The sequence below is a fragment of the Polypterus senegalus genome, chromosome 4, assembly GCF_016835505.1.
Source record: "Polypterus senegalus isolate Bchr_013 chromosome 4, ASM1683550v1, whole genome shotgun sequence".
Taxonomy (NCBI): domain Eukaryota; kingdom Metazoa; phylum Chordata; class Cladistia; order Polypteriformes; family Polypteridae; genus Polypterus; species Polypterus senegalus.
The window spans coordinates 66,420,251-66,445,371 of NC_053157.1; the positions used below are offsets into that span (position 1 = coordinate 66,420,251).

Genomic DNA, 25,121 nt, shown 5'->3' on the forward strand with positions numbered 1-25,121 from the left:
ACAGTATTTGTAGGACTTGTGTTGACGTGACATTCGGCATCTGTCAAGCGTTGTAAGTATACAACCAGTTTCATCGATAACTTCACATCCAGCTTTTGAGAGTTTAAACATTCATAAACATCAAAGTGTCCACTACTGAAATTGTCACTTGTGAATCTAAGATGTTTAAGAGGCATTGGCGGTTGTCGAAAGGTGTAAAATATTTGGCCATTTCGGTGTACTTGAAAGCGACAACCGAACAATTCAGTGGCAGCCATCAACTCACATGCAGAACCATAGGTGACGGGCTTAAGCATTTCACTCCTAATAGTGCTCCTGTGTAGTATAATTATCTCCTGTACTGTCATCAGTCCACACCTTGAACCTGTCCCAGTCATTCAATACATAAGACACAATGCTCCTCCAAGAGTGAGCCTGATATGGCCGTGCAATATGTAACAAAGAGAATGGAAAAGGCAGTGTCATCGACAGGCATGGAAACCACTCGGTAACTGACAGTTCTTTGATTGATGGTGATCACCTCGATAGACATGTTAATAGGGGTACGGTACTTGAACAATGTAAAGTAAGTCTAAAATACCTACACAATAACTATAATCGTAACAAACTAAAAGTAAAACAGTGGAGAAGTCGTGGAATAAATAAAAAGGCTGTAGTTGTCAGCAGGGAGACGTGAATCCTGTGGCGAAGCAAGGAAGCGAATGTAGAGACCGGAGCGATGAACAGCCTTATATAGGCATTGGGATGGGGGAGCCAACGCTGCCTCACACAGTGACCGAGCTGCAGGCTATGGACGTATATATGTACGTAAGTAGGATTCAGTTAGTGTTGGGAACCCGCGTACCAAATTTCTTGAAGATGGGCCCATAAGTAACAAAGACCGTTTGAAAGTTCAATAAGGCGGCCGACAGTGGTGTCATACCACTGAAATAAGTACGTACATTGGTTTCGGTTAGCGCAGGGAAGTCGCCTACCAAATTTCATGAAGATGGGGCCATAAATAAGAAAGTTCAACATGGCGGACGTTGTCGACCGTTATGCGTAGAATTTCGAAATGAAATCTGCTTAACTTTTGTAAGTAAGTTGCGAGGAATGAGCCTGCCAAATTTCAGCCTTCTACCTACACGGGAAGTTGGAGAATTAGTGACATTGGAAAGTTCAATATGGCGGCTGACAGTGGCGTCATACCACCGAAATAAGTACGTACATAGGTTTCGGTTAGCGCAGGGAAGCCGCCTACCAAATTTTGTGAAGATGGGGCCATAAAATAAGAAAGTTTAACATGGCAGACGTTGTCAACATTTATAATCGTTACGTGTAGAATTTCAAAATGAAACCTGCTTAACTTTGTAAGTAAGCTGTAAGGAATAAGCCTGCCAAATTTCAGCCTTCTACCTACATGGGAAGTTGGAGAATTAGTGATGAGTGAGTCAGTGAGTGAGGGCTTTGCCTTTTATTAGTATAGATAAATGGCTGCGCTCTGTCCACAGATAGAGCCACCATTCCTGAGCCAGAGGACATTTTAATACATAGCTTAACATAGATAAGATAACTTGACATCTCTGCTATGCTAATAGACAACAGCTAATGGCATTTTGCCACATCTGTGCAATCACTTTTCAGTCATGCCCAATTCTCATTAATTTCTGTACATCCATGCCCCTTATTCACTATGCAAATGATTAACACATCTTGGCATTTTGCTGACTCTGTCTGGCCTGCTTGTCAACCATGCCTCCTTATTTTGCTAATCTTCCCCCATGCTTCATCAGCTTTCAGGGTGTCATTTTACACTGGTGCAGTGGTTTCATGCATTCCAGTATTTTAACCGTCTGACCATTCAATGGCATCCACTGCTTAAACTATACTGGTGAGATTACAATATGCATAAAAATAAAATAAGATACAGAATTACTAAGTAAAACAAGTGCTTAATTAAAATGAGTGCTTAATCATACATTCTCATTTCTGTGCATACTGTATTCTATATAAAAAAATATCCAGTAAATATTAACGTAGACCAAATTGGTTGATTATATTTCACTAGGTTTCCAAATGATGAGCACTGTCTTCTCCACATTACTAATGTTATCCCACCTTCTATTTGTGTCTCTTTCTTTCTCTTTTTATTAGGGACTGAAATCTCAAAATTTATCATGCGAGTTTTGGATCAAAATTCATTAACTTGGGGAAAACCTTATGCTTCCACCCTTCAGTGGTTGTTAAGATCAACACTAACATTTGGTCAAATGTCTAGTAAGATTCTAGTTAGTTTTACCCAACCTTTCTTTTGTTACCACTGGATGCTCTGTCAGCCACCTATCTTTAGATTATTTTTCTCCCAAATAAATTAAAAACTCCCACCACAACATTTCACTGTATACAGATAATATTCTTTACTTTCTGAACAATGTTTCACAGACAACTTATTCTCTTTATATGAGACCATATTCTCGGTATAAAATTGACTGGTACACATCTGCCCCCCTTCCCTCAAATCAACAATAGCAATCAGAGTTATTCACTAAAAATGTATTATTTCCTCCCATCATTCTAGTTTCTAAACAACTCAAATATCTGTGATTTGGAATATGCTCATCTCTGCATTTCACAGCTAACTTACATTTGTCCTACTTTTTAACAAGGCAAAGACATCCCCTTTCATCATGGTTACATTTGGCCTAATCCTTTCAGTCTCACATAAATCAAAATTAAACTTTATATTTTATTAGTGTTATTGCTATTTGCACCTAACTGGTACGTGTATGTTTTATGTTCTACATTTTTTTGGAGAGGAAGAAACCATGTTAAATTATACTGTACAACTGTTATTACGAATATGAGAAAACTCTTGTGTTTTCAGTTCTTGACTGGTGAGATTGTATCATTGGGCATTAACATTCTGTCACATTAGACAAACTTTTCCCTTGGGGAATATAACAGAGGCTGCTTATAAAACTTAAGAATATAAACATGAAATCACCTTTAATAACCTCAAGAGAGCAAAATGCACCCTTGTAAATGCAAATGAAATCTGAGAGCTAGTACAGAATTAGATGGGCTCTGCTCTAAAAGTAAATAAGCAATCCCCCTTTTCAAGGGTCACTATAACAATTAGTACCTGTGTTATTGTCCTATGTGGTCTCTATTAGGTATCAAATGCTTATTAGAGATTTTTTAACAAAACATCTTTCACTTAGAAGTGCCGAATAGGAAACTGATCCCTTAACCTTTACGCCTTCTCTTCTGTAATTATACACTCATCTAAAGGATTATTAGGAACACCATACTAATACGTTGTTTGACCCCTTTTTGCCTTCAGAACTGCCTTAATTCTATGTGGCATTGATTCAACAAGGTGCTGAAAGCATTCTTTAGAAATGTTGGCCTATATTGATAGGATAGCATCTTGCAGTTGATGGAGATTTGTTGGATGCACATCCAGGGCACGAAGCTCCTGTTCGACCACATCCCAAAGATGCTCTATTGGGTTGAGATCTAGTGACTGTGGGGGCCATTTTAGTACAGTGAACTCATTGTCATGTTCAAGAAACCAATTTGAAATGATTCGAGCTTTGTGACATGGTGCATTATCCTGCTGGAAGTAGCCATCAGAGGATGGGTACATGGTGGTCATGAAGGGATGGACATGGTCAGAAACAATGCTCAGGTAGCCCGTGGCATTTAAACGATGCCCAATTGGCACTAAGGGGCCTAAAGTGTGCCAAGAAAACATCCCCCACACCATTACACCACCACCACCAGCCTGCACAGTGGTAACAAGGCATGATGGATCCATGCTCTCATTCTGTTTACGCCAAATTCTGACTCTACCATTTGAATGTCTCAACAGAAATCGAGACTCATCAGACCAGGCAACATTTTTCCAGTCTTCAACTGTCCAATTTTGGTGAGCTCGTGGAAATTGTAGCCTCTTTTTCCTATTTGTAGTGGAGATGAGTGGTACCCGGTGGGGTCTTCTGCTGTTGTAGCCCATCCGCCTCAAGGTTGTGCGTGTTGTGGCTTCACAAATGCTTTTCTGCATACCTCGGTTGTAACGAGTGGTTATTTTAGTCAAAGTTGCTCTTCTATCAGCTTGAATCAGTCGGCCCATTCTCCTCTGACCTCTAGCATCAACAAGGCATTTTCGTCCACAGGACTGCCGCATACTGGATGTTTTTCCCTTTTCACATCATTCTTTGTAAACCCTAGAAATGGTTGTGCGTGAAAATCCCAGTAACTGAGCAGATTGTGAAATACTCAGACCGGCCCGTCTGGCACCAACAACCATGCCACGGTCAAAGTTGCTTAAATCACCTTTCTTTCCCATTCTGACATTCAGTTTGGAGTTCAGGAGATTGTCTTGACCAGGACCACACCCCTAAATGCATTGAAGCAACTGCCATGTGATTGGTTGATTAGATAATTGCATTAATGAGAAATTGAACAGGTGTTCCTAATAATCCTTTAGGTGAGTGTAGGTTAGGCCATTCTAGGCATAACCATAACACGAATCTAATAGTGCTGCACTGAACATCCATTTATTTCATGTTTCGTGTTCATTTATTTAATATACCTATTAATTATTCTGCATTTCCACAAGATATTTGTTTTTAAACTTGATCCATGTTCTTATCTCAAATATACAGGGCAAAATTATGTTAACATTTGAATGATGGAAACTATTTATTCTCAAAACATACTTCTTATGTGCAAGATGATTTACAGGAATGTCTCAACCTGTTCACCATCATGTTCAACACACAAAAACCAATTAGCAACAGCACCCTTTAAAGCCTGGACACACATTTTGCAGGAAACAGATGATACCACAGTCTGTATTCTTGTCCTCCAGGTCACTGATATCACAAACTTTCCTGCTATATAATCGCTCCTTCATCATACCCCATAACCAGAAATCACAGGTTGTCAAATCAGTTGAGTGTAGAGGCCATGGCAATGGTCCACCACAACCTATCCATCGATGTGGAACGGTGTGGTCGACATAAAAATAATCAATTAGTGTTAACATAATTTTAACTCACCCTGTATAATGTATGAAGTTGAAAGTAAACACAGCATGCATTCTAAATGAAACCAATTGTATTGCCAGCCATAAGGGTACAGTAAAAAATATATATCATATATATTTACTTAATAGCTACATCTTACAGACATATGTATGCACTATTTGTTGTTATACAGTATGTTAGGGTGTACTTTGTTAAGAAAAATAAAAAAACACTGTAATGTATAATATTTTGATACTGGCCACATATCAAGCACCAGCTCCACGAGTCCAACCTTGTTCAATCACATCATCTTTGTGTGTTTTGTAGCTCGTATATTTTTGGAAAATCAACTACAAATTGTGAATAAACAAGGTTGTAGAACAAAAAAACGGGACTAGGCACTTGGTGTAGGTTAGCCACAAAAGTATAAGAAAAAAATGTTTTAGGTGCCAGTGTGTCCAACATAGAAGCTAAATGGATCACAGTAGCCAGCAATGGAGTCAATACCTTAATACTATGTGTTGAAACTAATACACATCAATCTAAAGTGTTACAGAAGTACTTCACAAGGAAAAAGTCAATGTCATAATTGTGTCTGGTATTCTGCCAAGCTTCTACAAAGGAAACACAGTCACTAGTGGACCGCCTTACCTCTGTTGCCAGTTAAAGATCTGGGAAACACTTGTTGTTACTTGTTCATTTTTTATTAACAAAACAAAATTCTATAGGCTTATTGTTCAGTGATTATAAAAATAAACAAGTATTTGTTAAAATACATTAACTATAAAAATATCCAGAGAAAATATATTTAATGCATATGCCATTAAAGAAAATGGTTCTCATAATTACAAGCTGTCATATTATTTAATTTCTTCTGTAATTTACCATTTGTCTAACAAAAAGTACATATATATTCTCACATATTGATTCAACTAATTGATATTGCCCGCTAAACACTGCTTAAATGTTTACATGCACTTCTATGTTTTAATTATTTAAATAATTAATTGCAGAACCGCTTTTAATGACTGTTAAAACATCCACCTTAATAAAAAGGATACGGGCCTGTGTGTCTGTCTGTGCATCCTTCTGGTTGATGTATCTCAGGTGTTCCCAACGGTGCATCAGAAATATTTGTAGCAGCACATTTTATTACAACTTGCATACAAAATAGATTTAAACAGAGTGTGCACTGCAAATATCTACACTGAGTTCTAATTTGATTACTTAGATTTCAACCCATCTTAAGACAGGTAGCACAGTTAGTAGGGACCATCCGATAATTTTTTTTTAAGACCAATACCAATTTCATATTGCTTAATGGGCAGATTCCTATACTGATATTTTTTTTCCATTTATCCCTTCAAAAAACATCCTTCAATAAGCTCCTACATAACCAGATGTATAAAAGTCTTATGTTCTATATCAAAGTGTATTTTTATAATTAAACTATAGACTACAGGTGTTAACTGTTCATTTTTTATTAAAAAAAATTAAATTCTTCAGTGGCCATAAAACACTAAAATAAAATTTCCTTAAAATACGTACTTTGACTAATACAGTATGTACAAACACATTTATCCATAATACATAAGGCATTAAAGAAAATAAAATGCTTTTCATAATTACAAGCTGTCAAGGCTTAAGTAAAAAAAAAAAGGGAGTTTTCACTGTTTCTCTAAACAAAAATGGTGAAAGACATCTAACTCAATTAAAATTGTTCAAAATGTTTCCAGGGCAAGACTACAAGGTTACAATTGAGCTCCAGCCTCATTGGGCCATATGTTTTGGGTGTGCAAAAAATCATAATCATTCTGGACCAAAATATTTAAATGCCTATCACACAGCCTTGGTTTCACAATCACATCTGATACATTGACAGCTGTGTTTGGTGGACTCCCTGATGGGCTTAAATTGGAGAAGGACAACAAAACTGTAATTGCCTTTATTATACTACTAGCATGTAGTCTTATCTTGATCAACTAAAAGTATCCTAGCCCACCTCTTTCAAGTCAGTGTGTAACAAATGTTATAAACTATTTGAAATTGGAAAAAATCTCACTTAGTGTATCTGTACAAAACATTTTTTAAAAAAACCTGGCAGGATCTAATTAACATTTAAGAATAAGCTTTTATATTGGGGAAAAGGATTCTCCTCCCTAATTTCTACTCCTAAAGTTTTACTCCAGCTGTAAGCCTTCCTCTGTTTCTCTAGGGTGGGTTGGTGAATTTAATTTAGTTTTGTTAAGTCTAACTTGTTTGTACTTGCTTTTAATAATATTGTCATGCATGGGCATTTAGGGAACAGCTTAAGGACCCGTCGAGCAGCGTGAAATCGCACGTCGTACTAACCACTTTCTCTTTCGTCCCCAAAGCCATCAGGGTGGTCAACTGCTCGTGGTCTGGAGGAGGTGCAAGCCCTCCTCTGGTCCTCCTGGGCGTCCCGGCTGGGTAGCAGCCCAGCCACTCTCCACTATATATTATATAATATACAGTAGTGTGAAAAACTATTTGCCCCCTTCCTGATTTCTTATTCTTTTGCATGTTTGTCACACAAAATGTTTCTGATCATCAAACACATTTAACCATTAGTCAAATATAACACAAGTAAACACAAAATGCAGTTTTTAAAATGATGGTTTTTATTATTTAGGGAGAAAAAAAATCCAAACCTACATGGCCCTGTGTGAAAAAGTAATTGCCCCCTGAACCTAATAACTGGTTGGGCTACCCTTAGCAGCAATAACTGCAATCAAGCTTTGCGATAACTTGCAATGAGTCTTTTACAGCGCTCTGGAGGAATTTTGGCCCACTCATCTTTGCAGAATTGTTGTAATTCAGCTTTATTTGAGGGTTTTCTAGCATGAACCGCCTTTTTAAGGTCATGCCATAGCATCTCAATTGGATTCAGGTCAGGACTTTGACTAGGCCACTCCAAAGTCTTCATTTTGTTTTCTTCAGCCATTCAGAGGTGGATTTGCTGGTGTGTTTTGGGTCATTGTCCTGTTGCAGCACCCAAGATCGCTTCAGCTTGAGTTGACGAACAGATGGCTGGACATTCTCCTTCAGGATTTTTTGGTAGACAGTAGAATTCATGGTTCCATCTATCACAGCAAGCCTTCCAGGTCCTGAAGCAGCAAAACAACCCCAGACCATCACACTACCACCACCATATTTTACTGTTGGTATGATGTTCTTTTTCTGAAATGCTGTGTTTCTTTTACGCCAGATGTAACGGGACATTTGCCTTCCAAAAAGTTCAACTTTTGTCTCATCAGTCCACAAGGTATTTTTCCAAAAGTCTTGGCAATCATTGAGATGTTTCTTAGCAAAATTGAGTTGAGCCCTAATGTTCTTTTTGCTTAACAGTGGTTTGCGTCTTGGAAATCTGCCATGCAGGCCGTTTTTGCCCAGTCTCTTTCTTATGGTGGAGTCGTGAACACTGACCTTAATTGAGGCAAGTGAGGCCTGCAGTTCTTTAGACGTTATCCTTGGGCCTTTTGTGACCTCTCGGATGAGTCGTCTCTGCGGTCTTGGGGTAATTTTGGTCGGCCGGCAACTCCTGGGAAGGTTCACCACTGTTCCATGTTTTTGCCATTTGTGGATAATGGCTCTCACTGTGGTTCGCTGGAGTCCCAAAGCTTTAGAAATGGCTTTATAACCTTTACCAGACTGATAGATCTCAATTACTTCTGTTCTCATTTGTTCCTGAATTTCTTTGGATCTTAGCATGATGTCTAGCTTTTGAAGTGCTTTTGGTCTACTTCTCTGTGTCAGGCAGCTCCTATTTAAGTGATTTCTTGATTGAAACAGGTGTGGCAGTAATCAGGCCTGGGGGTGGCTACGGAAATTGAACTTAGGTGTGATACACCACAGTTAGATTATTTTTTAACAAGGGGCAATTACTTTTCACACAGGGCCATGTAGGTTTGGATTTTTTTCTCCTAAATAATAAAACCATCATTTAAAAACTGCATTTTGTGTTTACTTGTATTATATTTGACTAATGGTTAAATGTGTTTGATGATCAGAAACATTTTGTGTGACAAACATGCAAAAGAATAAGAAATCAGGAAGGGGCAAATAGTTTTCACACCACTGTATGTATATATATATATATATATATATATATATATATATATAACACATGGTTGACTGTCAAATAATACAAAGACTACCCAACACGTGTTTCGCCCTATTTTGGGCTCATTTGCATTATTTGACAGTTAACTATGTGTAACATTCTATGATCTGCTTCTCGCAACTCAGAGGGCACCCATGGCAGATGTTTGCCAACTTGCAGACCAACCGCAGGCGTTACCTGGTAGGTAACAACGCATACAATCAGATTGTGATTCAGACTTCGAATGCTGTATGTATGTATGTATGTATGTATGTATGTATGTATGTGTGTGTGTGTGTATACATACAGTCATATGCAAAAGTTTAGGAACCCCTCAATTCTTTGGATTTTTTGTTTATCATTGGCTGAGCTTTCAAAGTAGCAACTTCCTTTTAATATATGACATGCCTTATGAAAACAGTAGTATTTCAGCAGTGACATTAAATTTATTGGATTAACAGAAAATATGTAATATGCATCATAACAAAATTAGTCAGGTGCATAAATGTGGGCACCCCAACAGAGATATGACATCAACACTTAGTTGAGCCTCCTTTTGCAAATATAACAGCGTCTTGACGCCTCCTATAGCCTTTGATGAGTGTCTGGATTCTAGATAGAGGTATTTTTGACCATTCTTCCATACAAAATCTCTCCAGTACAGTTAAATTTGATGGCTGCCAGGCATGGATAGTCTGCTTCAAATCATCCCATAGATTTTCGATGATATTGAAGTCAAGGGACTGTGACAGCCATTTCAGAACATTGTACTTCTCCCTCTGCATGAATGCCTTTGTAGATTTCAAACTGTGTTTTGAGTCATTGTCGTGTTGGAATATGCAACACCTGCGTAACTTCAACTTTGTGACTGTTGCTTGAACATTATTCTGAAAAATGTTGATATTGGGTTGAATTCATCTGACCCTTGACTTTAACAAGGGCCCCAGTCCCTGAACTAGCCACACAGCCCCAGAGCATGATGGAACCTTCATCAATTTTGACAGGTGTTTTTCTTGGAATGCGGTGTTCTTCTTATACCATGCAAAGTTGTTTTTGTTATGACCAGATAACTCAATTTTTGTCTCATCAGTCCAAAGCACTTTGTTCCAAAATGAATCTGGCTTGTCTAAATGAGCATTTGCATACAAGTGACTCTGTTTGTGGTGTGAGTACAGAAAGGGCTTCTTTCTCATCACCCTGCCATACAGATGTTCTTTGTGCAAATTGCGCTGAATTGTAGAACGATGTACAGATACACCATCTGCAGCAAGATGTTCTTGCAGGTCTTTGGAGATGATCTATGTGTTGTCTGTAACCATTCTCACAATCCTACGCATATACTGCTCCTATATTTTTCTTGACCTGCCAAACCTGCGTTTAACAGCAACTGTGCCTGTAGCCTTCCATTTCCTGATTACATTCCTTACAGTACATTCCTGACAGTTTAAACCTCTGAGATAGCTTTTTGTAGCCTTCCCCTAAACGATACTGAACGATCTTTGTTTTCAGATCTTTTGAGAGTTGCTTTGAGGATTCCATGCTGCCAGTCTTCAGAGGAGAGTCCAAGGGAAGCACAACTTGCAATTGACCACCTTAAATACCTTTTCTCATTATTAGACACACATGTCTATGAAGTTCAAGGCTTAACAAGCTAATCCAACCAATTTGGTTTTGCAAGTAATCAGTATTGAGCAGTTACATGCATTCAATTCAGCAAAATTACAAGGGGACCCAAATTTTTGCACAGCCAGTTTTTCACATATGATTTAATTTCATACAACTAAATATGCTTCACTATAAATCTTTGTTTGGAAAACACCCCAGTGCTCGGATGTTCCAAGGAAATGAGACATACCACGGTTATCTTTATATATATATATATATATATATATATATATATATTTTTTCTTCCTTATCCCCAGTTTACCAGCTGGACAGTCCTAATTCTTAAGGTGTAATTATAAATGTAGATTATCATTTTAATTATGCAATACTTGTTCCTTACCAAAACTTACACAAACAAATTTTGCTGTTAAGCCAAAAAAGCCTATTGTTTACTAAGGACCACTTTCAAATTCTTTTACTCTTCTTTTTATCGAAGTATTGATATTGTGAGCTGCTATACAAGAAACGCTGTTATAGCATGTTAACATTATCAATCTAATTGAGTATGTAAATGCAGCAGGGTTTGTGTGGCATGCATTAACGTACCACATTTTCGCCATCATTCAAAATGGCACTGCCTAGTTCATCTGTGGGTCTTCTGTGAAAAAGACCTCAGACTTCTGAAGTATGAGAATATGTTGAGCAAAAGCCAAATAATAGTGTTCTGTATGCTTTGTAATTGTAAACTGGCATATCATAACACCACAACAATGTAACTTGAACACAACAGGTCCTCCAGATACGAACCTGATTGAAAGAAATAATGATAATCAAATCCTTGATGACAGCAACACTCATAACAGTGACAAAACAATTACATTGACAATCATGTTACGTTATTTTTAAAATGTTTCCTTTTCTTTTTCATAACTTCTTTAACACACTACTCCTCCTCAGCGTAGCGTGGGTATTTTGCTAGTTATCAATATATACTATATACATGTATACACTCTATATGAATCAAGTGACACATAAGTTGGGAAGAAAATTGTAAAATATACCACTAATACTCTTACAGGTTTCTTTTTAAGGAAAATGCAAATCAATACAGCTGAGTTTTTCCAAAAAAGAAATTCTATGTGCACACCACACATAGCTACTGAGCTCTCCAACAGCATCTTTCAGATGATCATTAAGGACGCAAGAATCTTTGTTCCTGTGGAGGGTGAGTGTTTCTGTCAGATGATCAACAGATTTTAATCAGTATATAAATTACACTACGCTACAAGCACTACTTTAAAAATATGATGGAATAATATGTATTAGGATACAAATGAGTGTGAAGGCAGCACTCAAAAACATGAAATCAAATAAAAAATAAAAACAAACATGTGCCATAAGTGCCCAAACAAACATACTCATAAGTCACCAACCACTTCATTAATTAGGACAGGAAGGTGACATATAACCCTACCACAATGCCACTTGAGGATTGAAAAACAGCAGAAAATATTGCTGTTTGGGTGGAGAAGACATCAGAGAAGTTTGATTTCTCTCTCAAAAATGTATTAGCTATTGTAAATGATAATTCAATTTATATTGTAGCATCTCTGAGGATCTTGGAAGAGAAATATGAAGTTTATTCTTAGCATTGTGCTGACAATACACTTCAAGTAGTTGTCAACTATTCTCTGAAGGATTTTCAGGTCAGAAAGACTGCAGGGGCTGCAAGACGCTTTGTAGAACATTTAAAGAAGAGTGAGCTGGCCAGCAGCAAGCTGAAAGCAAAAGAGCAGCAGTGGGGAATGCCTGAACATAAACTGATACAAGATGCCATGTTTAGGTGAAACAGTTCTTGCTATATGATAAGTCACCTCTTGGAGCAAAAATGGCCTTTGACCGCAACCCTGTCAAATCCAGAGGTGTCACAGCAAGGGAAATATTACATGGGTTTGACAAGTGATGAGTGAAGTCTGCTGGAACTATTGAAACAGTTTCTAAAGCCCTTTGATCAAGCCACCATATTCATCAGCGGGGAGTCTTATATCCTGGGTTCTGATCTGCCTCAACTAATAAAGGATCTCTAAACATCCACACAAAAAGAAAACCCTTTAAGTTGATTAATGTTAAATCTTTCCAGACAACTGCAGTGAAGTAAATGGCATCAAGGTGGGAGTGGAAACCACATTCAGGAATGATGGTAAAAATGTTTGCATTACTGATGCTGCCCTTGACCAGCAATTTTGGAAATTCAAGTTCTTGTCACCAGAGTTTGTCCTCTAACTACAAGCTCCAGCATTTCATGCAAAAGCAAAAACAGCAATGACCCTCTTCTGCAGACAAGTGTGAAACAGAATGATTCTATCTGTGCCCAGTCACAAGATTCAAAGGGGAACCCAGGGTCCCTATTATAGACTTTACTTGGCTCAGACTGAAATTTCCACAGCAATGAGGAATACAGTGGCCAATTAAATGCTGCTAACAGGAAAATTGTGAAGAATGAGGTTGGTACTGTATTTGGAAGAGCACTCGGTTCCATATGAATCTAAAGGAAAAGAGCTAACAAACATGTTGAACAGAAATTGCAAGGAATGTGTCCCACCTTAGCTTTTCTAGCAGTCATACTTGTCTGTCCCAGTAATGTGTGCATCGTGAAGGATACATTTTAGCAGAGGAGAATATTGTGGCAAAGAAAAGAGCAAGTCTGACTTGCTAAACATGCTTACATTCCATCACTGTAATGCCCAACTTAACCCCTGCTGTCTCCATGGCTCAGGTCAGAGTTGGGTGTCACATACTGGGACAGACTCATGGAGAAAGGGAAAGGAGACTCTGTGTGTTGATCCGATTTTTATTGCCCTAGTTTTTGTTATATAATATGAAATGCTATCTGAATTGATATTGAGCTATGTTGAAGTGATCTGATTGAAACTGCACTTTTGTTATCAAACCTTTATTCCTGAACTTGAATTATTTTAATTTATTTGGAAAGATGAAAAATTTGCACACATTTCTCACCTTATTACATAATAAAATGTTGACATTCTAATGATAAAAATGTTTAAAAGTTGCTTATTGATATTTGTTAGGATTTCTAATGGAGTAATCAAACTTTTAATTACATTGATTGACAAGGTAGTCATTAAATTAGTCAACTAACTGGGGGAAAAAAAAACTAGTAGATAAATCAATAAAAAAAAAACAACAGTCATTAAGTGTAGATCTGAATGCAAACTTGCTCACCGACCAAATTCAGACAAGCCATGTTCATTTTAATTAAAGGACAAAATAAAAAGATCTGAATTCATTAAAGTAGCTTTTCTTACTGTTTGTCTAATTCTAGTAAAATCAGCTTTATTGCCCTCTGTTTATAGAAGTTTGCAGCTCAGCTACTGTAAAACCTTGTGTGAAGGAGTAGTACAAGAACACTACTGTAAAGCTTAGAAAAGCAGTTGCTGAAAAGAATAGTTTTTTTTGTTTTCAGTCAATTTCCCAATTGCTGATCCAAGTCTTTTGTAGTGAAAAATCTGCCATATTAGATTGCCAGACAATCAATTTATCAGAACATCACTGTAATTCTTAGTTTGCTATTCCACAAAATGACAATAAAACCACCTAGGTAACCATTTAAAATGTCATCCAGATCACAGCCACATAATCTTAAAGGCTGAACATACAGTAGTCTCACACAATTTACTTTGGCTTAATATTAGTATTTGTTATCCTAATGTAAGGACATATTAAAACTATTTTGCAAACGACCTAAGATTAATTGCAAATGAGGTGCATTTCCAAAATACTAAGGCTATAGACAGATGTACAATTTTAACACAAAGAAATTTTTACCAATTATGTTGAATTTCAATATGGTTTTAACTATTCCAAAGTTCAGTCTTTAGCTTTGCCAATTTTCTCACAAGAATCATCACTGCATGTTATCTAATCTAAAGAGCATCATCTCTAGTATCTCTATGTTGTCTTCAAAGTCAGCTACATAAGAACAACAAGCACACAATGTATTTAAATTAGCTTTTTTTTGGCATATTCTTTGTAGTATTGTAAAGGTTTTTGAAGAATACACAAAGTATGCAATGTATACAGTGGGTACGGAAAGTATTCAGACCCCCTTCAATTTTTCACTCTTTGTTATATTGCAGCCATTTGCTAAAACATTTAAATTAATTTTTTTCCTGATTAATGTACACACAGCACCCCATATTGACAGACAAAAATAAGAATTTTTGAAATTGTTACAGATTTATTAAAAAAGAAAAACTGAAATATCACATGGTCCTAAGTATTCAGACCCTTTGCTGTGACACTCATATATTTAACTCAGGTGCTTTCCATTTCTTCTGATCATCCTTGAGATCACCTTCATTTGAGTCCAGCTGTGTTTGATTATACTGATTGGACTTGATTAGGAAAGCCACACACCTGTCTATATAAGACCTTACAGCTCACAATGCATGTCAGAGCAAATGAGAATCATGAGGTCAAAGGAACTGCCTGAAGAGCTCAGAGAAACAATTGTGGCAAGGCACAGATCTGGCCAAGGTTACAAAAAAATTTCTGCTGCACTTAAGGTTCCCAAGTGCACAATGGCCTCCATAATCCTTAAATGGAAGACGTTTGGGATGACCAGAACCCTTCCTAAAGCTGGCCGTCCGGCCAAGCTGAGCTACCGGGGGAGAAGAGCCTTGGTGAGAGAGGTAAAGAAGAACCCAAAGATCACTTTGGCTGAGCTCCAGAGATGCAGTCAGGAGATGGGAGAAAGTTGTAGAAAGTCAACCATCACTGCAGCCCTCCACCAGTCAGGGCTTTATGGCAGAGTGGCCTCTTGGAACCCTCAGTGCAAGCCACATGACAGCCCGCATGGAGTTTGCTAAAAGACACCTGAAGGACTCCGGAGATGGTGAGAAATAAGATTCTCTGGTCTGATGAGACCAAGAGAACTTTTTGGCCTTAATTCTAAGCGGTATGTGTGGAGACAACCAGGCACTGCTCATCACTTGTCCAATACAGTCCCCACAGTGAAGCATGGCAGTGGCAGCATCATGCTGTAGGGGTGTTTTTCAGCTGTAGGGACAGGACGACTGGTTGCAATCGAGGGAAAGATGAATGCGGCCAAGTACAGGGATATCCTGGACAAAAACATTCTCCAGAGTGCCAAGGACCTCAGACTGGGCCAAAGGTTTACCTTCCAACAAGACAATGGCCCTAAGCACACAGCTAAAATAACGAAGGAGTGGCTTTACAACAACTCTGTGACTGTTCTTGAAAGGCCCAGCCAGAGCCCTGACTTAAACCCAATTGAGCATCTCTGGAGAGACCTAAAAATGGCTGTCCACCAACGTTTACCATCCAACCTGACAGAACTGGAGAGGATCTGCAAGGGGCAATGGCAGAGGATCCCCAAATCCAGGTGTGAAAAACTTGTTGCATCTTTCCCAAGAAGACTCATGGTTGTATTAGCTCAAAAGGGTGCTTCTACTAAATACTGAGCAAAGGGTCTGAATACTTAGGACCATGTGATATTTCAGTTTTTCTTTTTTAATAAATCTGCAACAATTTCAAAAATAGTTTTTTTTTGTCTGTCAATATGGGGTGCTGTGTGTACATTAATGAGGGAAAAAAATAATTTAAATGATTTTAGCAAATGGCTGCAATATAACAAAGAGTGAAAAATTGAAGGGGGTCTGAATAATTTCCGTACCCACTGTAAGTGATGCTTGATTGCTCTGGGTGATGAAAACCTCATAAACCAATATATAGATTAGGTGAGTGACATATAATGCAAGACGAAAACAAAACAACTCTGTATCATAAATTTACTGTGGTAATTCTGAGATCACAGAATCACAGAATAAAATTTAATTATCAGGCATCAAATATTTCTAATTTAAAAAGTCATTGATAAGGAATTGGACTTACTCTTTCATCAATAAATGAAGATGGATGCCAGGTTTTGCATTCATAATCTTCACTTGTGTTCCCATATTTTCTTGATCTGATGCTTGTTCATGAGCATCATGTACATGTTGGCTATACAAGTCATTACTCATTTCTGAATCAGAAGATTCAGATAACAAATGGTCATTCTGAAAATCCAAGGCCATTCCTGGCACTGCACAAATTCTGTTGAGTGATGAGGACAATGGTGGATTACTTCTGGTCTCTAAAGGAGGGCTCGAACAACTGTCAAATACATTCTTAAATGATGCCAGAGATTTTCTAAAATTTGGAACGTTGACTACATTTTGTTTTAATTTTATCTGAGACTTGGACCGTTTTTTAGAAGGTCCATCAGCGGATGCTTTACTGTTTCTGTTATCTTCCATGTCCATATTCAGAACCTGATTATCATCCTTACTCAGACAAGAAGGTTTAGACAGTTTGTGCAGAGTTTGCTTCTTTACACTTGACTGTTTAGTGCATTTCTTAATTGTTTTTTTATTTGGCTTGACCTTAATTTCAATGTGTTTTGCAATCGAAGATGAAGAACTTTCGGAGTCAGTGTCGGCAGAATGAGCCACTTCTAACTTCTGATTTTTTAGCGGTACAGGAGTTTTCTGTCTTCTTGATATATAATTCTCATTTTTAATATTCTTCTTTTCTTTCACAATATTTTCATTCTTCTTTGTATTGGCTGAAAAAATAATATTTTGATCAGTTACATTAAAACAAATCAGAGAAATCACTGTTATTAGCAACAATTAGAGACCAACTGAAATTTTGCTTCTTGTTTTAGCCCAACTTCTGATTTGGTTAACATGGCTGAAACAATCAAATTTCTTCTGGCTCATAGCTAACCATACTACAAAGAGAGAAGCTGAAAATATAGTCTAACCTTTATTACCTACTATTGTGTGGATAAGCATGGAATATTGAGACTTGCCTACATCCCAGACTTAATGACCTTGTTTTATGTTACTGCTTGCTATAGTAACTGTTCTATCACCTTTTACAGCTACAAGCTTATGCATACTTAAGCAACATTATTTTAAACAGTAACTACCACCCCAGCTCACAGACAAGTTTAAGCACAGAGGAAAAAATAAACATTTGAAAAATCCATAATTTAATAAACCACCAAGAACAGTAACATTGCAACAATGCACGCTACGAACCAACATACAATTGTCCGTGACTGAAAACGGAGGCGCCGTCGCGCTTTCTCCTTCCAAAGCGAAGGACGGGTTGAACGGCGCTCGTTCAGTACGCACTGTCCGCCCTCAACTCCTTACCTGAGTCGCTTTCGTCTGTGTACAGTCCACACGCACCTGTGAGTCACGTTGACTGTTAATTTTCCAAACACCGCCTCAGTCGGTTTCCACGTTGATTTTTCATTGTTCTTTGCGGTTCCGGCTGCTTTTTTTTTATATATATAATCCACCAAGTCACCTGACCATGGGGAGCTTTACAAAGGGCAGGGACATAATCAGTGCGAGCGTATGACCCTCACGTACTGGGAATTTTTCGTTCGTGGGGAACAATTGGAAGCCACGGTCTCCATCACGAATGGGGTTCAACGGCTTACCCACGCCTCCCCGCGTCGGGTAGACACACGTTGATCCGTTCAGTGTAGCGCGCGTGCAGTACCGGACATACAAGTGCATCACAGACCTGTGCTCAATCTCACGTGGCTGAAAGCCACTTGTCCCTCTAAGAATTTGGACACCGACCGCTGTTGGGTCGTGTAACTATTTAGCATGCGGGAGTCTTGTTCGTTTTCAGAAATAACCAGCCAAATCGCTCCACCAACTAAGAACTGCCATGCACCACCACCCACAGAATCGAGAAAGAGCTATCAATCTGTCAATCCTATCCGTGTCCGGGCCGGGTGAGGTTTCCTGTGTTGAGTCAAATGAAGCAAAAGGCTCCACACCTGGTGGTGCCCTTCCGTCAATTCCTTTAAGTTTCAGCTTTGTAACCATACTCCCCCCTGAACCCAAAGACTTTGGTTACCCGGTTGGCTGCCCGCGGTCATGGGAATGACGCCGCCGGATCGCTGTTGCGTGGCCTGCATTGGTGAAGCAGGTGAGACGGTAATGAAACAGAGGCACAGGGCTTATTGGTTTTTAAAGACTGCTTCCTTCTTTGGGTTTTAACCAATGCATGGAACGAACCAGCACACAATCGTCCGTGCGGCGCTCAGGGTGGAACGGGAGGAGAGGAGAAGGACATCCACTCCGCTCCCTCTGTCATGCTAGTCTGCTGATTTCTCGTTCAGTATACACTGCCTGCTCATGTGCCCACCTCCAACTTGTCACTCGAGTCGTTGTCGTCTTTGTACAGTCCAGATGCACCTGTGACTCACGTAGACTTTTCATTGCTCTGTGCGGTTTTGGCTGCCTTTCTATATATAATCCACCAAGACACCCGACCATGGTGGGAGGGGGATGTGTAAAAAGTGCAGGAGTATCTAAGACGACGCATGTTTGTCGTGGATGCGAATTGCTGTATGTAGCGTGTAAAACAGTTTGCTATAGTGCGCGTCGCATGCGTCGTAACCAAAAACTCGTTTTTTAAAGACTGCTCACTTCATTGTGTTTTAACCTCGGTTGTAAAGTAACGTTTTAAGGATCCCATGGGATACCCTGCAAACAGTTTTACGCGCATATGGCGATTCACCTCCGCAAGAAACATGCCTCTATTAACAGTCAACGTGGGTCGGAGCTGCATGTGACCTCTACGACAGACGAATATAAATGACGCCGGTTTTTCTGTGTCGTCGCGTCTGAGTTGGTGGGCGTGGCTCTGTGAGTTGTCGTCGTATCCAATGGTCTTGGAGTTGGTGGGCGTGGCTCCTTCCTGCGTTCGCCATAGGTGTCTCACTTGTCGGCGGCTTAGTGAATCCACGCCCCTTCTGGCGTGCTTTCCATGGTTGTCTTGCCTTAGTGAATTATATATATATATATGGATACTATAGAGATCAACATGATTACTAAGGGACAAGTCAACGTGGCAACAAGATTTTAGCAAGACAGAAGGCAGCAGTGTACTAACATAACTCCTGTTTCATTTTAATAAGCACAAGAAGAACACATTATAAAATATTTATAAAATACCTTAGTATACTTATTTAGGGACCTTGTTATATATATATAGTACTGTGCAAAAGTTTTAGGCAGGTGTGAAAAAATGCTGTAAACAAAGAATGCTTTCAGAAATATAAATAATGATTGCTTATTTTTATAAATTTACAAAATGCAAAGTGAGCGAACAAAAGAAAAATCTAAATTAAATCAATATTTGGTGTTACTACCTTTTGCCTTCAAACCAGCATCAATTCTTATAGGTACACTTGCACAAAGTCAGGGATTTTGTAGGATTATAGTCATGTGTATGATCAACCAATTATACCAAACAGGTGCTAATGATCATCAATGTCACACGTAGGTTGAAACACAGTCATTAACTGAAACAGAAACAGCTGTGTAGGAGGCTTAAAACTGGGTGAGGAACAGCCAAACTCTGCTACCAAGGTGAGGTTGTGGAAGACAGTTTCATGTCATGGCAAGATTGAGCACAACAACAAGACACAAGGTAGTTATACTGCATCAGCAAGGTCTCTCCCAGACAAAGATTTCAAAGCAGACTGGGGTTTCAAGATGAGCTGTTCAAGCTCTTTTGAAGAAGCACAAAGAAACAGGCAACGTTGAGGATCATAGACGCAGTGGTCGGCCAAGGAAACAGTGCAGCAGATGAAAGACACATCAAGCTTTTTACCCTTCGAAATCGGGAGTAGTCCAGCAGTGCCATCAGCTCAGAACTGGCAGAAACCAGTGGGACCCAGGTACACCCATCCATGGTCCGGAGAAGTCTGGCCAGAAGTGGTCTTCATGGAAGAGTTGCAGCAAAAAAGCCATACCTCCGACCTGGAAACAAGGCCAAGCGACTCAAGTATGCATGAAAACATAGGAACTAGGGTGCAGAAAAATGGCAGCAGGTGCTCTGGACTGATAAGTCAAAATATGAAATATTTGGCTGTAGCAGAAGGCAGTTTGTTCGTCGAAGGGCTGGAGAGCGGTACAATAATGAGTGTCTGCAGGCAACAGTGAAGCATGGTGGAGGTTCCTTGAACGTTTGGGGCTGCATTTCTGCAAATGGAGTTGGAGATTTGGTCAGGATTAATGGTGTTCTCAATGCTGAGAAATACAGGCAGATACTTATCCATCATACAATACCATCAGGGAGGCATATGATTGGCCCCAAATTTATTCTGCAGCAGGACAACGACCCCAAACATACAGCCAAAAAGTCATTAAGAACTATCTTCAGCGTAAAAAGAAGAACAAGAAGTCCTGGAAGTGATGGTATGGCCCCCACAGAGCCCTGATCTCAACATCATCGAGTGTGTCTGGGATTACATGAAGAGACAGAAGGATGTGAGGAAGCCAACATCCACAGAAGATCTGTGGCTCGTTCTCCAAGATGTTTGGAACAACCTACCAGCCAAGTTCCTTCAAAAACTGTGTGCATGTGTACCTAAATGAACTGATGCTGTTTTGAAGGCCAAGGGTGGTCACACCAAATATTGATTTGATTTAGATTTCTCTTTTGTTCATTCACTGCATTTTGTTGATTATTGAAAATAAATGATTAACACTTCCATTTCTGAAAGCATTCTCTGTTTACAGCATTTTTTCACACCTGCCTAAAACATTTGCAAAGTACTGTGTGTGTGTGTATATACATGTATCCCACTCGATTATCTGATTTACTGATGAAGTTAGGCGTATCAACAGTACTTGGAGATGTAGCTTATGAAAATCGTCTCTGGACTTTGTACTGTAAAGAAAATGACTTGCTTACATGGCATATGAAAACACAAGAAGAACTGCAGGTCACAGTCATGGTTAATAGATGGGGTGCGACCATTCATCACATTTGATGCTACTTCTAACAAACAAATCTTGTTGTTACTGGAAAGTCACACTTGCATTGTGGTTATAACACAATGTGGTAGATACAACATACTTAGCCTAGCATTTTCCATCAGGAGCAATGAAGAGGAAAAGTAGTCTAGGAATGGGTGTTTTTCCTGAACTAGAGGTATTATTATTGAATTTACTTGTTGGTGCCGATATTATTAACAACACTCCACTTGTCAGTATTGCTTCCGTATGATGAATGCAACTTTCCCAGAGAGATGGGCGGTAAATAGTAAGCAAAGAAAAATAATTATTTTCACCAACTGTTGATGAAGCCTGTATATGAGCAGATGTAGCACAATTTCAGTCAGTCTGTCTTTTCAATGCCAGGCCCAATTCAGTATCTACAGTGGTGTGCAAGTCATCATAATTTTCTCTATGACAAACTTTCTACACATATTTATCCATTCAGTATTTATAATGTGAACTCTTATGCTGTAACAATACAATTTAATTTTTGTATAGCCCAAAATCACACAAGAAGTGCCGCAATGGGCTTTAACAGGCCCTGCCTCTTGACTCTAATAAGACAAGGAAAAACTCTCAAAAAAACAAAAACCTCTTGTAGAGAAAAAATGGAAGAAACCTTGGGAAAGGCAGTTCAAAGAGAGACCCCTTTCCAGGTAGGTTGGGTGTGCAGTGGGTGTCAAAAAGAAGGGGTCAATACAATACACAGAACAAACCCTCAATCTATAATAATAAAAGACAAAGCCCTGACTGACTCACTCATCACTAATTCTCCAACTTCCCATGTAGGTAGAAAGCTTAAATTTGGCAGGCTTATTCCTTACAGCTTACTTACAAAAGTTAAGCAGGTTTCATTTTAAACTTCTACACGTAACGGTCATAACGGTCGACAACGTCCATGTTGAACTTTCTTATTCATGGCCCCATCTTCACGAAATTTGGTAGGCGGCTTCCGTGCGCTAACCGAAACCGATGTACTTACTTATTTGGTGGTATGGCGCCACTGTCGGCCGCCATATTGAATTTTCCAAACGTCACTAATTCTCCAACTTCCCGTGTAGGTAGAAGGCTGAAATATGGCAGGCCCATTCCTTACAGCTTACTTACAACAATTAATCAGGTTTCATTTTGAAATTCTACGCGTAATGGTCATAACGGTCAACAACGTCCGCCAAGTTGAACTTTCTTATTTACGGCCCCATCTTCACAAAATTTGGTAGGTGGCTTCCCTGAGCTAACCGAAATCAATGTACGTACTTATTTCGGTGGTATGACGCCACTGTCAGCCGCCACATTGAATTTTCCAACATCACTAATTCTCCAACTTCCCGTGTAGGTAAAAGGCTGAAATTTGGCAAGCTCATTCCTTACAGCTTACTTACAAAAGTTAAGCAGGTTTCATTTCGAAAATGTACTCGTAATGGTCATAACGGTCAACAACGTCCGCCATGTTGAACTTTCTTATTTATGGCCCCATCTTCTCGAAATTTGGTAGGCGGCTTCCCTGCACTAACCGAAACCAATGTACGTACTTATTTTGGTGGTATGATGCCACTGTCGGCCGCCATATTGAACTTTTCAACAGTCTTTGTTACTTATGGGCCCATCTTCAAGAAATTTGGTACACGGGTTCCCAACGCTAACTGAATCCTATTTACATACATATATACGTCCATAGCCTGCAGCTCGGTCGCCCGTGTGAGGCGGCATTGGGTCCCCATCCCAACGCCTCCCCGTTGTTGGCTGCCTGCCTATATAAGGCCGTCCGTTGCTCCAGTCTCTACATTCCCTTCCTTGCTTCGCCACGGGATTCACGTCTCCCTACTGATAACTACAGCCTTTTTGTTTAATCCACGGCTTCTCAGCTGTTTTATTGTTTGTTTATTACAATTATAGTTATTGTGTAGGTATTTTACACTTACTTTACATTGCTCAGGTACCCATTTCCTTTATCATTCCAACCCCCATTACCATGTCTATCGAGATGATCACTATCGATCAAACAACTATCACTTACCGAGTGGTTTCCATGCCCGGAGATACCACCGACCTTTTCCATTCTCTTTGTTACATACTGCATGGCCATATCAGGCTCAGTCTTGATATCCGGAGGAACATTGTGTCTTATGTATTGAATGACTGGGGACAGGTTCAAGATGTGGACTGATGACAGTACAGGAGATAATTATACTACACAGGAGCACTAGAAGAGTGAAATGCTTGAGCCCTTCGTTCGGTTGTCGCTTTCAAGTGTACCGAAATGGCCAAATATTTTACACCTTTCGACAACCGCCATTGCCTCTTAAACATCTTAGATTCACAGGTGACGATTTCAGTAGTGGACACTTTGATGTTTATGAATATTTAAACTCTCAAAAGCTGGATGTGATTTTATCGCTGAAACCGGTTGTGTGCTTACAACGCTTGACAGTTGCCGAATGTCACTTCAATACAACAAATCCGTCAAATACTGTCGTAATTGAAACAAACCATGAAACTCAAACCGATTATGACAGCAGAAATCCAAGCTGTGAGATTTGAAACAAGATTACTGTTCACATGACCAACTGTACGTTGCATGCTCAAGAGTAAGCTCAGCGCACAGCTTGGTCATATTACAACCAGAGGGCCGAACTCACAATGTGGTATACAAAGAGATCCTTAACAAATAATTATTGGTATATTTTCCCTCGATTTAAAAAGGTTTAATTTTCTTAATAAAAATTTTAAGGCAGTACTTCGCCGCTGCGAAGTGCGGGTATTTTGCTAGTACAGTATAAAAATAAAAATTTTACAGAGTGCAGAGTTTAACAGTAGATGATATCACATAATATGATACAATTCCAAAGTCAAAATAAACCATTTTCTGTAGCTATTTACCTGAAGAGGAAAAATGCAAAAAAGTTACATACTTTATTAAAACAATGTACTAGTCACAGATGTGGGTTCATATTTACAAAAATTAGCAGCCAATCTGAGCTCCACTAGAACAACAATGTATACAATATACCCACTGACGATAGTCCTCAACTGGAACTTATAGAAATACAATAAAGCAAGTGTCACTAAGTAGTCTGCTACTTATTGATGATGTCTATTCCTTTAACACTAGAATCCCTGAAGCTTACGAAAAAAGCATCTTTTGTTTTGCAAATGTGTCGATCAATGCAAGCAGCCTACTAACCCCACTGACGGAGTCCATCACAAAATTCTCAGAGCTCAAGTGTCTTTATCTGGCAGTGAGGTGCCTGGAGTTGTATAGAGATAATAATACAACGTTATTTGGAATACATACATTTCATATGTATTCCTGGTCTACAATGACCTGTATAAGTGCAGGATGGCAGGAAATGTGAGGTAGGAAATACTGAACACATACTTAAAGCAGAAACTTTTTCCATGTTATACTAATAATGATGTGAAGTGTAAAATGTGAAGACTTTAGTCCAAAACTCTATATACTGTATATAAATTCCA

The 25,121-nt window shown here is 39.0% G+C and overlaps 1 protein-coding gene across 2 annotated transcripts in view; it reads right to left on the minus strand.

Moving 5' to 3' along the window:
* LOC120527411 overlaps positions 1–25,121 on the minus strand; it is a 183,769-nt gene that overhangs the window by 49,540 nt on the left and 109,108 nt on the right. For both annotated transcript variants that reach the window (XM_039750795.1, XM_039750794.1), the window contains one exon: positions 16,675–17,389. In XM_039750795.1, coding sequence (XP_039606729.1) covers positions 16,675–17,389 — 715 coding nt within the window. The remainder of the gene's footprint in view (positions 1–16,674; positions 17,390–25,121) is intronic.